This window comes from Monopterus albus, unplaced genomic scaffold (assembly GCF_001952655.1).
Source record: "Monopterus albus unplaced genomic scaffold, M_albus_1.0 scaffold192.1, whole genome shotgun sequence".
In the NCBI taxonomy this organism is placed as follows: Eukaryota; Metazoa; Chordata; class Actinopteri; order Synbranchiformes; family Synbranchidae; genus Monopterus; species Monopterus albus.
Window position 1 is genome coordinate 1,093,708 of NW_018128072.1, and position 13,175 is coordinate 1,106,882.

At 40.4% G+C, this 13,175-nt stretch overlaps 1 protein-coding gene across 1 annotated transcript; it reads left to right on the forward strand.

Moving 5' to 3' along the window:
• Positions 1 to 1,502: 1,502 nt before the first annotated feature.
• Positions 1,503 to 11,650, forward strand: slc2a3b (solute carrier family 2 member 3b). Its single transcript, XM_020617668.1, has 11 exons — positions 1,503 to 1,800; positions 2,304 to 2,442; positions 5,251 to 5,355; positions 5,832 to 5,989; positions 6,272 to 6,512; positions 6,878 to 7,040; positions 7,304 to 7,491; positions 8,840 to 8,944; positions 9,043 to 9,144; positions 9,240 to 9,443; positions 9,543 to 11,650. Exons 2-11 carry the CDS (start codon positions 2,419 to 2,421, stop codon positions 9,801 to 9,803), a joined length of 1,551 nt encoding a protein of 516 aa, XP_020473324.1. The 5' UTR covers positions 1,503 to 1,800; positions 2,304 to 2,418; the 3' UTR covers positions 9,804 to 11,650.
• Positions 11,651 to 13,175: the final 1,525 nt, after the last annotated feature.

The following is a 13,175-nucleotide window of genomic DNA, read 5'->3' on the forward strand; positions in this document are numbered from 1 at the left end:
TCATTCAGGCAGGTGACCGGGCTCTTCTTGGGAAGGGGGACAATGGTTGTGGTCTTAAAGCCGGTGGGAACGATGCTCTGGCTGAGGGAGAGGTTGAAGATGGTGGTGAGAACATCAGGCCAGCTCATTGGCACATGCCCCGAGAACCCTCCCAGGGATGTTGTCTGTTGCTGCTGCTGTGTGGGGGTTGATCTTCCTCAGGACTGTGCGCACAGTTAGTGGAGGGGCAGTGGGGGGGTTGGGCGGTCTCTCTCTGTGTGTGTGTGTGTGTGTGTGTGTGTGTGTGTGTGCCTCCTCTCTGTGTTGTCGCTAGGTGTTCCCCCGGCGGGTGTCTAGCTGATGATGCTGGTGGTGGTGGTCCTGTAGTCTGTGATGTGCTGCAGGTCTTGTCACATCCGTCCGGAGTCAGCAGTAGAATAGAAGCCATTCAGCTTCTGTCTCTACTGCCTCTTGGCTACGAAAGTCACTTTCAGCTTTTCCCGTTTAGGGGCCACCACAGCGAATCGTCACACTGACATGTTGACATTTGGCACGTGTTTTACGCCGTATGCCCTTCCTGACGCAACCCTAATTTGAACCCAGGCCGCAGTGGCAAGAGCACTGCACTTTTACCACTAGTCTACCAGGGAAGGCTCTTTGTACTGCGTCTTGGCTGCTGTGATAAAATATGAGCCTAAAATGATTTGTATTTCATTTTGATGTCAGCACCAAAATAGGATCAAATTTCTATTCATTTGGTTAAGAATTCACTGTGTACAGATTTTAGAACCTAGCTCAATTTCTAACATTTGACTGGACTATGTCACTGTTTTCATAATTAAATGTCACAATAAACTGGAAACAACTTCAGTCTTTGTCTTGACCACCGACAGAACAGAGTTGAGGTGAAATTAAGACATTTGTTTTGATTGTTGGAGTACTGAATCTATTTTTCAAAAATGTGTATATAGTACTCTGGTTTTGAAGTACATGACTTTATAGTGTCCTGTAAGCACAACACATTAATAAACATGTATTTTTTATCCCTGCATAAGTACTAAAAGCATCAGCAGATTTCTGCAGTATTTTCTTCTCACTATTTTTAGATTGATCCTTAAATTATGTACACATTGGGTTACAAGATGTCTGTGTAACATATAAGAAGCAAAAGATAACGCTTTTTAAATATGTGCACACTGGCATGTTATATAGACCAACAAAACTGTCACCAAAAAGCAAGATCAAACTCAGGCCTGCACTTCCTGTCCAAATATGATACACATTTAAAAACTGAATAAGTTCCCCACTTTAAAAATAGTCCTGTGCTTCACATCTTTATGGAGAACAAATTGGGATTTTGGTGGGCTGTGAAAATAAAGAATTAGAGGGCTCCCAGTTTGTTTGCCACCCACTGACCCGGTCTCATGACTGCTGCATGAGCAGGCCTTTTGTTCTTCAATCTCGGTGGGCAGCCGACCGGTCAGCAGAGCCACGGAGACTCTTGTTCACCATCTCTACTCCACGGTGTACGCGCGCCTGAGCACGTCCACCCTTTATTTGGTCAGCGGAAATGTAACTACGCTGCTTACGACATGAGGCGAGTAACCCCGAAGCCCCTTTAAACGGGAAATTTTCGCCTGCGCTTTTTGCGCAAGGAGAGCTTCCAAAGAAGTATGAGTAAGAGCGCGACGTGCCTTCTATACTTGTAGTGTATACCTCTTTCTATAAAAGCGCACAGGGGGAGGGAGGACTTAACTTTTCTCATAGCAGAGTCGGACAGCATTGTTTCACTGGATCCACAAAGGCTCGCATCACATAACGGTAAACATTTACTTTTATTCGTCATACCGATTCATTCGTGCTGTCAAAAATGCTTTTCATTTTCACAAGTTAATTATAGCTGCTAAATTCTATGTACTTGGTATGATACTCACTTTATTAGAATAAAAACAGTGCACGTAGCCCAAGACTTTATGTTTGTACTGAAAAAAAAACAAGCAAAGCGACAGTAATTTAACTAGAAGAGAAAAAGTTACATCACCTTTCTCTCTTGATCTAAAAATCGGAAAGAGCAGAATACGAGGGTAAGAGCGGAGACAAAAGGGGGTGATTACAGTCTTCAGCTCTGGAAAACTTCTGTAACTGAACTCAGTGAGCAAACAGCCTGGTTGTCTGGACTGCAGAGTGCTCCACAATATCAATTAGAGCTGCACTTTTTATTTGAATAAGCTGTTTGACACTTTTAGTTTCTTGAAACATGTGTGTTGCAAAGTTATAACATATGGCTCTTGTCCCCCCACCACCCCCCACACCCCCACCCCCAGGTTTTTCTGCTGGCATCTTACACAGAAGTGTGTGTCCATAAGGAGCCAGCTCATTGTCAGAAGCTTCCTGGTCTGAAGTGGTTTTCTTGTTAACATCTTCTAACAAGCAGCAAAGATGGAGCGGATGGAGAATCAGAATGTAAGTATAGTTATTTCTTACTTGTGCTGCTGGATAGTTGGTTTTGTGTTGAAACCTGATATTTTTCTAAGCTTAAAGAAAAACATTTTCACCTGTCAAACCCTGCACATATAATGCTGCTGCACATATTTGGTTTCTTCTCAGACGTACACACCTTTTTGTTGCTGTTTTCTGCTATGATTCCCAGTACTTTCTGACAATGAGTGTCAGCCTGACCTTGCTTTTTATGCCAGCACCTCATAATGAATAAGAGTGTGGTATTTGCAAGTCACAGCGTGGCAATTCTGTGTTTTTCCTTTCTGGAAAGAGCAGGAATTGGGGTTGAGAGTCAAGCAACTCAGGGCATGATTCAGATAGAATGAGACTGGGATTGTTGGGTGGCAAGTTAGAACTTGAGTGTTCGTCTTTTTTGTTTTTACTTGTACATGCTTAGAGAGCTGAGAAAAGGTAATAGTACCACAGCAAAGAAGGATCTGGACAAAGGAAAACAAGAGATTTAATGTTAATCAAATTAATCAAATCTAAATATACTACATTTTCTCATCATAAGAAATGTAACTGAAACTCTGCCTGCACAAAATGAACATAACCAAATATGTTTTTCTTTCATAAACAGTTTTCCTTTTGGATGTAGTGTACTGAAAAGAAAAGTTATAAATGTATTGCTGTGAAAGTCAAGTTTCTAAACTGGGGTTGTGAATATTGAGTAAGTTAGAGAGGTTGGGGACCGTTAAAGAGAAAAAAGGCAGCGTCATATTGCGAGAGATGATGAAATGATGAAGTTTTTGTACTGTTGAAAGACATTAGGTAATGAGTTATTTAATTCATGGAGGAAATTCTTGACCTTGGAAACAGCAGTTACTGTAAGAAAACCCTCTCACTACAAGATCCAGTTCTGAGTACATCAAGCTTATCTTAGTAGATTTGAATTGTCAATATTCACATTTCTAGAGTAATCACTTCAGCGTAACAATGATCTTAAATTTGTTCTATAGCAATGTCATAGAATAAGTTCAATGTCAAATTCAAATTTGAACCAGTATATTTGTTTTCTGATAAAGTCCTGGATATGGTAGAGTGCAGCTGTACAAATTGAACACATTATGTTTTTGTCTGCTGATTTAACAAGTAACCCATGTAACAAACACATACCTGTGCAACCCCATGCCTTGAAACAACCTCAGAGTCAGCTGCTTGTTGCTCATATCATGCATAATGCTCCTTACTCATTTGGCTGCTCCCTAATTTGATATGCTTTTTTAAAAAGCAGTTGATATAATGTACAGTCTGTTTTCTTACTGACCAGTAGCATGTCCTTGCTGACATGACATCGACATGCCTATATCAAATGCACCATGAAACCACATACCCATATGCAGTTTTGCAGATAGGCTGTGCTACAGCTTCTGTTCTACTGCTGCAGAGGACATCTTGTAGCAAATGTCAAAGATGGCATGCCTATGTTTTAGTTTCTTTTTCAAAATAACACATTTAACATGTTAACATGTTATATTAGCTTGCTTTTCCTCTCTATTATTTTTTAAAGTTATTACGTGCACTTTGTATTTCCTCCTTCCTGCTGTAGGCAGCATTTCCTGTGTGAAACACCCAGATTGCTATCTGTCACAGATGTAACACTAATGTTTAGTTAAGCTTGTTTCAGGCCATATTATCTCACTGAGAAACACCTACTTTCTGGTATCAGTCCAGCATCATTATTTCAAGTAATTCATCACTGTCTTCCTATGTGTTGGCTCATTCGGGGCCATGTGGTGGTTTTGGTCACCTGGTAGCTGCACTCACAAATTCATGTATTTAAAACACATTTTTGTTGGTTTTGTAGTCAATAAGGAACCTTAGGTCTTCTGGCGAAACTCAGAAATCAGAAAAGGGAGGTTGCTGAGCAGATGAAAGAACAGACTGTTTCGGGAGAGGAAGACTCCTTAAATTGCTCTTTTGATTTTAAAATGCTGTCCATATAGAGGCAGGTTGCTCACAACCACAATGAGCATGCTGTTTCACCATGTTTCAGGAATTTTTTGTTTTATCTGCGCAGATAGTGATAGCACGTACAGTGTGATAAAACAATGGGACAAAGCTCATTTGTTGCTAGATGTCTCTTTCTGACTTGAGTGTGATTAAATATTGCACAAAATAATGTATTAATTTGCACCATAAATGTTGCATTGATGTTCAATAGTTGAGTTAGTGTTGAAACAGAAGCAAAGTTTGAAAATAGATGGATCAAACTGGATTTTCGTTCAGTAATGTGCATATTTGGACATTAGCCCCTGACCATTAGACTCTAGATACAAATAATAAGCTTAGCAAAAGCTCTTAGAGGGTTGAAGAATTACAGTAAATATGAAAAAGATTTAGTGCTAGTTCTTCAGTCAAAGTGAAAGTTTCACTGGGGATTTGTGCCTCCACATAACTGGAACTGCAACTTGAGTAAAACCAATTATCCTATTTCTGTTACTTCTGAAACCAGCAGTAAAAAAAGAAGAAGAGAGACACTGACAACAGCATTCAGTCTCATTCTCTCAGGGTGTCTTTAGGTACTTAGCTGAGAAACACCACTGAGCCAGTGCAGTGTTGTAACACCTAGCTGCAGATGCTAATGCAGAAAGAAAACGGGGGTGGGGGGGCGAGCATGAAGAAAGGCTCATTGTGTGTAATCACAAGTGTCGCCATAAACAAGAAAAGCTTTGTAAGCCAACAGATTGCCATGTTCACCACACAAACTGAGAGCATGATCTCACATTGTCCTAATCTTTTGTATCTCTTTGTGTTTTTCTCTCTGATCAGCCAAAGAAGAAGATTACTCCTTACCTTCTCTACTGTGTTTTAACAGCAGTCATTGGTTCGCTACAGTTTGGCTACAACACTGGGGTCATCAATGCACCAGAGCAGGTGTGTCTCACATCTGGATGAATTCTTGTAATAGACACTTCATGTTTCCATGTTTTAAGATTGCAGAGATGAACATTAATAATAGATGCAATAAGTCTTGTCTTTTTTTCTGATATTAATATTGTAGTAATCTTCTACAGTGACATGCAGTTAAACACACTTTCTGTGAACACTTTTATTCTGTTTTATCTGGTGTGATTTTGTAAGTAGGTCTGTTCTGACTTAAATAAGACTTATGAGGTTTTTTGTGTGCCTGATTTCATTTGTGTACACAGTAGTAAAACACGGCATGATAATGCTAAAACCTACACTACCCCCATGTGGATGTGGCTAACACTGCAAAACACACATCAAGCACAAACTCTGCCAAATCTGTTTGACCTTAATTCAGCTGTTTTCATCATGAATCATAAAAACAAATACTTTCCTAAAAGCAGACACTTCTGACCTTCACACCCTTTTCTGTTGTTTGACAGAAACTTCGAAGGTTTTTCAATACGTCATCGGAGCGGTACGGGGAACATTTCAGTGAAGGAACGATAACTATGTTGTGGAGTTTTGCTGTGGCCATCTTCAGTGTGGGAGGCATGATCGGGTCCTTCTCTGTCGGAGCCATGGTCAACAAATTTGGCAGGTGAGCATATCTGGAAGAAACACTGTGCTGCAGTAAATGAGTTAATACAAGATGACAAATAATAAATCATCTGATAAGTACACTTTTAACAATTGTGACTAATATCAGCAAAAAACTAAACATTTCCTTTATGATTATTTGATTAGTGAATCAATAAAACATGTTTCAGCAACTTTGAAAATTGATTTATAGTTGAGCCAGTTGTCAACAATAATAAACACTGGCTGGATAAGTGCTTAAACTTATCATTCCTAACTGTATCCTTCCCTCCTTCCTGCCCAGGCGTAAGTCCATGCTGCTGTCTAATGCCCTTGCTCTACTCGGCGGTAGTCTGATGGGATTTTCAGCTCTGTGTCAGTCCTTTGAGATGATTATTATTGGCCGTTTGGTCATCGGTGTGTTCTGTGGTCTATGCACGGGGTTGACACCCATGTACCTGGGTGAGATCTCGCCCACCGCTGTCCGAGGAGCCTTCGGCACACTGCATCAGCTGGGTGTAGTTATTGGCATCCTGGTGGCACAGGTACACAGTGATAATGTGATGTGGTGATTATGTCATTGTTATTTTTATGTCAGGCTGTGCAAAACCTGCATACTGTTGGATAATAATACAGACTATCAGTTTTGAATTTCATCTGGCACAACTCTTCTGCAGTACACCCTGTTTTTTTTAACCTCATCAAAACACTGAACATCTAAAACACTGAATGAAGCATGGTGTGCTGGAGAGGAGCTGTGCTTGTTTTCAATTTGATGGACTTCACTGCAGCTATTCTGCACCTGCCTGTCACCTGCATTATCACGGTTACAAATAGAAAAACTTCATGTAACAGGAATAAATTGACTTAATTACTTACTACTTTGTCCTGTGTTGCATCTGTATTTTAGATCTTTGGTCTGGAGTTTCTGCTGGGCTCAGACACTCTATGGCCTCTGCTGCTGGCTCTGACCATCCTGCCTGCCATATTACAGAGCATCATGTTGCCTTTCTGCCCTGAAAGCCCCCGTTACCTGATCATTGTCCTCAATCGGGAGGAGGAAGCAAGAAAAGGTTGGTATGGAGACAATTTACATGGAGCCAACAAGATGGCATCATAAGGTTTTAATGAGACTGAATCTTGAATGACTCGTGAATTTTTATGATTTGTGGATTGAAGTGAGACCTCTAAATGAGGTGGCCCTGTGTTTCCTTATAATGTTACCATGCAAAATCGGGTTCTAAGACCCTTCCAGCCTTTCTTTACTGGATATCTCATTCTGCATAATACTGTACTTACTTCTTCTCTGTTCATCAATCCCTTCTTCTTCATGTAGCACTGGTGCGCCTGCGTGGCAGTGAAGATGTGGATGATGATATTCAAGAGATGAAGGAAGAAGGGATGAAGATGGCCATGGAAAAAAAAGTGACCATCCTTGAACTTTTCCGGTCCCCAAATTACCGTCAACCAATCATTATTGCTATCATCCTCCAGCTCTCTCAACAACTGTCTGGCATCAACGCTGTAAGTATGGACAGCTATCCTATAACGGGCCTTAGTCACAAGGATCTAATTAACTAATGTCAGTCTACATGAAGTAAAAGGGCAATCTTTAACCTCAAACATGAATCATTAAATGATACAAAGAAAACTGAAATGATAAAGATGTCTCAGATAAGCACCTGACAAAAGATACCTCTTGGCTCCAGGCAATGTTAGATTGAATGGAATAATTTGGGCCTCTGAGGGTCAATGGAAGGACACATGCACAGCGGTATTTAATAGGTATTTTGTTAATAAGGTCATGCAACCAGACTGACTAAATATGTTAGTGGTTACTGCATCTGACAAAACAACCACAGCAAAGCTGATTGAGCTCTCTGAGAGATACATTAACATTCATGGGTCACTTGCTGGAAGAGCAGCTCTTCTGTTTTAATTCATTATTATGTACAGATACAGCCATGCTCAGGAAAAATTAGTGTGTAATCCCAGTAGTATTATTTAATAATCGTAAATTAGGATCACACTCTATGGCAAGAAATCACTTTGTTCTGCAAGAAGATGGTGTTTTCGGCCATCCAGCCTTTATCAGTGTGCATTGTTCTGTCTTCTAGCAGAATCAAGTGACTTCTTGCCACTGAGTGCGATCCTAATTTATGATTACTGCTTTAGTTCACTGTTATTTTTCTCATCAATCTTGTCTCCAGCTGCAGTAGGCAGAGAGAAGCGCAAATCAACATCAGACATCAGACAAAGTTCACAACTTGTGAACACAGTGGAGCATTTAGCAACTATTAAACATCTTCATGTGAAGTTGGCCAAGGCCAAGACAAAGCTAAAAGAGAGTGATTTGCCAGTTTGCTAGTGTTGTACCCGGTACTTTTTACTATACTGACTCTGAGAGACGAGACAGTCCAAGTAACTACAAAACAGTACTGATTTATTCCATGAACACAGGTAAAATTAACATTATACGCTCAGGCATCTTGCACCTCCAAACTGCTCGCAGGCAGATGTAAGATGAAAGCCCCCGAACCCACCAGGCCTATACATTATATCCCCTCGGTTGGGCTAGCCCCATACTACACAGAAACGTCAACCGAGATGTCTCTGTTACCAGCTTTGCACTGACTAAAAATACCTAACACTAGTCACAACGTTCAGAGTGAATGCTAACTTAGCCGTATCAGCTATATAGGGTGATAATATGCCAATGTTTAAAGCTTAGTGCTCTGCCCCAGTGTGGCCAAAAAGATTATTCAAGCATATTTTTTTTAAATTCACACTTATGTGATCATGCTGTTTTAAAGACTGAACCATTTTTTTCAGTGAAATTAACAGTAACCAACTCTTCCTTCTCTGCTTTCAGGTCTTTTACTACTCCACGAGCATATTTGAAAAAGCTGGTGTAACTCAACCCGTTTATGCCACCATAGGAGCTGGAGTTGTCAACACTGTGTTTACTGTTGTCTCTGTAAGTATCTGAGGGCATGCTTGGTGGTGCAGTATAGGGCATGTGTCTTTTATATTTCATAGATTATTGATCAATCATGTTTATTCTTTGGACACCAGCTGTTCCTGGTTGAACGGGCAGGGCGAAGGACATTGCATATGACTGGACTGGCTGGAATGGCCATTTGTGCCCTCATTATGACTATCTCGCTTGCATTAGTGGTGAGTATCCATTGCTGTAATTCACAAGAACATTTTGTTCATTCTACATTTTTTCCTCATTCTCAGTTTTTTTGTCCATTTCTCTCTCTGAGCAGGACACCAACCAGTCTCTAAGCTACCTGGCCATTGTAGCTGTGTTTGGCTTTGTTGCCAGTTTTGAGATGGGTCCAGGTCCCATCCCCTGGTTCATTGTGGCTGAGCTCTTCTCCCAGGGGCCCCGACCTGCTGCCATGGCCGTCTCTGGTTTCTCCAATTGGGCCGCCAACTTCCTGGTTGGGTTGAGTTTCCCTAAACTGCAGGTATGGACATATTTGCTACACTTACAGTAAATGATGAAATGTACAAATATAATTATCTTGCAGTTTGTCTCATACCAAACACCGGTCTTTTTTTCTAAGGAACTCTGTGGTTCATACGTCTTCATCATCTTCATGGTCCTCCTCATCCTGTTCTTCATCTTCACCTTCTTGCGAGTGCCAGAAACCAGAGGAAGAACCTTTGATGACATTGCTCAGGGATTTGCTGACAGTGCCAGAAATCCCAACCACTCCACTGTCCCTGAGAAGGTGATCATCGACTCGTCAGACAGCAAAAATCCTCCACCTATGTCCCCCACAGAAAAGGTTCCCATGGTGGATCTTCCTCCACAGAAACTATGAGTATCTTTAGAGAAAAGAAGTAAGAATCAGGGTACAAGACAGACAAAACAGTCACAGCTGTGTGTTAATGTAGGTGTAGGATTTTAGTTTATTTAATATATGTTTTTAGTGTGTCTTTTAAAAAAATTAAATAGTGTTTTTTGAAAGATTCCCTGCCATAATAATTGAGAGAATTTCTTGTAATCCTGCTCTAAACATGGGCCAAACTTAACTGAATCAGTGCTTAATTTTTGTTGACATTCCCAGTGCCAGCTCTGCGTTTAAGAGGCTCAGCATATGTTCAGTGCTGAGCCCCAGGTCTTCAACAACCCCTAGTGTTAAAAGGTTGCAGGATTTAGGGTTTTGAGTATTGAGGTCATACTTAAAGAGCAGCTTGGGAGCATGTAATCCTGACCCAGAAAAAGACTGTCTGATGTGCTACACTGCCAGAGGACAGGAGGAATTGTTTTCTTATGCAGACAGAATAAACACAGGGGATGTGCTGCAGCACTCCCGCTCCTCTTCAGGTGTGTAAAATGTATTTATATAATTTAGGCATATTTAAGAAAGTTATTTCACAAGATTGTATGTAAGAGATTGAGTTGTAGTCTATCACTGTCAGTCTCTTATGGCTTCACTCCACCAGGATGACAAAAACGGTTGTATTCATTTAAAGTATGGATTACAGCAGTTAGAGACAAAAACTCAGGGGGTTAATTGTGTTACTGTACTGTACATGGCTTCAAACCGTTAAAGAAAATACATTTATTCATCACTGTACAAACTCATTTGTATCAGCATGTAGCTACAAGTTAATGGATCATAGACCATGAACTAAAATACAATCTCTAAAACAGTGTTACATCAAATTAAAAGTCTGTCAGTGTTAGGCAGTCAGCTGAGGGATGTACCGCAGTACATTTGAGTCTACTGATAATTAACCAACAATGTTTCAATCAAAACAAGATGCAGTGATACTGAATAAAAACACTAAATTAAATGTATTTATTTCAATGGTTTATGCACAGAAGTGTTTTATTATATATATTTGTTTAGAACTGTCTGAAATGATGTGTATATATTGTTAGTTGCATTGTGATCCGCTGTTATAGCATAATATACGTGCTTCTAAATGTCATGTCAGTATTTGTACAGTCGCATCTTGTCGATGTGTGCACATGCATGAAGAAGCACTTCTTCTCTAAGCTTAGCAGTGTTTTGTTTGCATTTTGGCATTTGCCTTACTTCTTAATGATTGTTTCTACTGTACATACGCATGTGTTAGGATATGTGTGGTTTTACTTGTTTTATTAGTTTCTAACTTACACCCTCTCTGATTTGTTTTGCCCACTGCTAATACTGTTAGTGTGATAAGTGCCATGATGTTACTTGCCATTCTCCATAATAGACACATCTTGAATGTATATATTTTGCTCTCTTAGTGGTGTGAAAAGTTTGGAAGGTTGAGTGTGTGAGAGTCATGTAAGAGTTGACCTTTACTGGTTTTCTATTACAATGTCATCTCTTCTCCTGCAGTAATAATATGAGTGTCACTTGGGTGATAAAGTAAAAAGAAAATAAAGTTGTCCATCATGTGAGGGAATGTGTGACTTGAATTCTGAACATAAAAAGGCTGTCTTTTTGTGCCTGTGATGCCATAAGTCAAAGCAAGTTTGTTGTTGTGAATATTTAATGTAACTGCAGCGTCTGTGCTGAAGTGGAAGTGTGAGAGGTTTGTCTGGTGTTTGGTCTGGTATCCACTTCTGCACTGTGGAAACTCCATTTCATTTTATGCACCATGGCAACACCTCCGTTAATTGTGCAGTTACAGTACACACTGTGGACTGTGGTGCTAAACAGCACTTTGAAACACTGAAATAGAGCCAGAAGTCAAAAACCAGAGCTTGTTTTTGTTTTCTGTGGCTGCTGCTGAACACATGTAAAGATGCAAAAGAATACTGACCTCTTAGAGGAATTCCTTTTACATTGCTGTTCTAAAGAAGACACTTCTAAAATTATGGGTTTTTGCTGTTATTTTAAGAGTGTAGTTGTTAAGGGAACTCAAATCCCACTTGTTGATTTTAGATTTTTGCAACACCAACTGAAAAAGAGGGCTACAACAAAATTATTTTCATGGTTTCCTAATAATTTTTTTTTAGTTTATTAATTTATTTGGTCTATAAAATGTTGATAAATAGCAAAAAAAAAAAAAGAATTCATGTACCCAGGGCCCAAACGTATAACTAGAACTAAAGAACCAAAAATACATACCCTTGACTAGCTAGAACCAATTATTTTTAATGTGGAGTGATAAACTATTTTTGATTAAATGTACATCAAAGTTGCAGATCATTTTCTGGTGATTGACTAATCAATTCATCAACTAATCATTTCAGTTCTAAAAATTATACAGTTATACATGATCCATTCTTGCTTCACTTTACCTTCTGTACATCAGCCCCTCGCAGCACACAACCTTGGGGTAAAGGCCCCCGACTGGCTGGGAATGGGGCCATGTAACTGTGTCAAGCCTACAGGCAGCATCACCCTGCAAGAGTCTACTGAAGTCTTACTCATTGCAGTGAAGTGGGGCATGAAAGCCCATTAACAAGAGGCAGTGCTGCAGCCAGACCAGTGAGGGGTGTGCGTGGACCAGAGGGACCTTCAGCTCTGTGTTTGTATGTGTGTATAAGTGGGAGCCTACATACTGTCTGAATGAGCAGCCCTTTGAGGCGAGGAGTGTGTATGAGAGATCGAATTATACTCATTTTCCATAAAAGGCAGAACTGAGAGAGATCTTAAAAAATGACTCTTACATGCCATGACTTGAAAAATGCACAGTGTTCAGACATGCAGGGGATGCCACATTTTGAGAAACAGTCTGCCAGGTGGCCTTGCAGAAATCTGTGTGAGGCATTAGAGAAGAGCTGGAACGGACATCGGTAGACATGTCTAGACAATTGTTTTAAAGACCAGATAACTTGTTTATTAATTTTTCCACCTCCTTCTCTCTCTCTCACTCCCCCTTGTCGACTGTCCCTGGCTTTCTCTCTCTGTTTTTGAACCTCTTAAATAAAAAACTATCTCCCACTCACTTTCTGGTCTCCTTCTCTCCTCCTGTCTCTGTGACAACAGTGTTTTGTTTACTTACTCACTTGGCAGTGTGCTTCTTTTATGTGCTGCTTTGTAAATATTTTTCTCCTTCCCACATCCATTCCTCCATCCAGTTCCCCATCCTTTCTCTCTTTTTCTCACTCTCTCAGATAAAGGGAGCAAACAGACTCCACCCCCTCTCTCACCCCCCTCACTCGCTGTCTCACACACACACACACACACACACACACACACACCCACACATGCACACACACACACACACACACACACACACACACT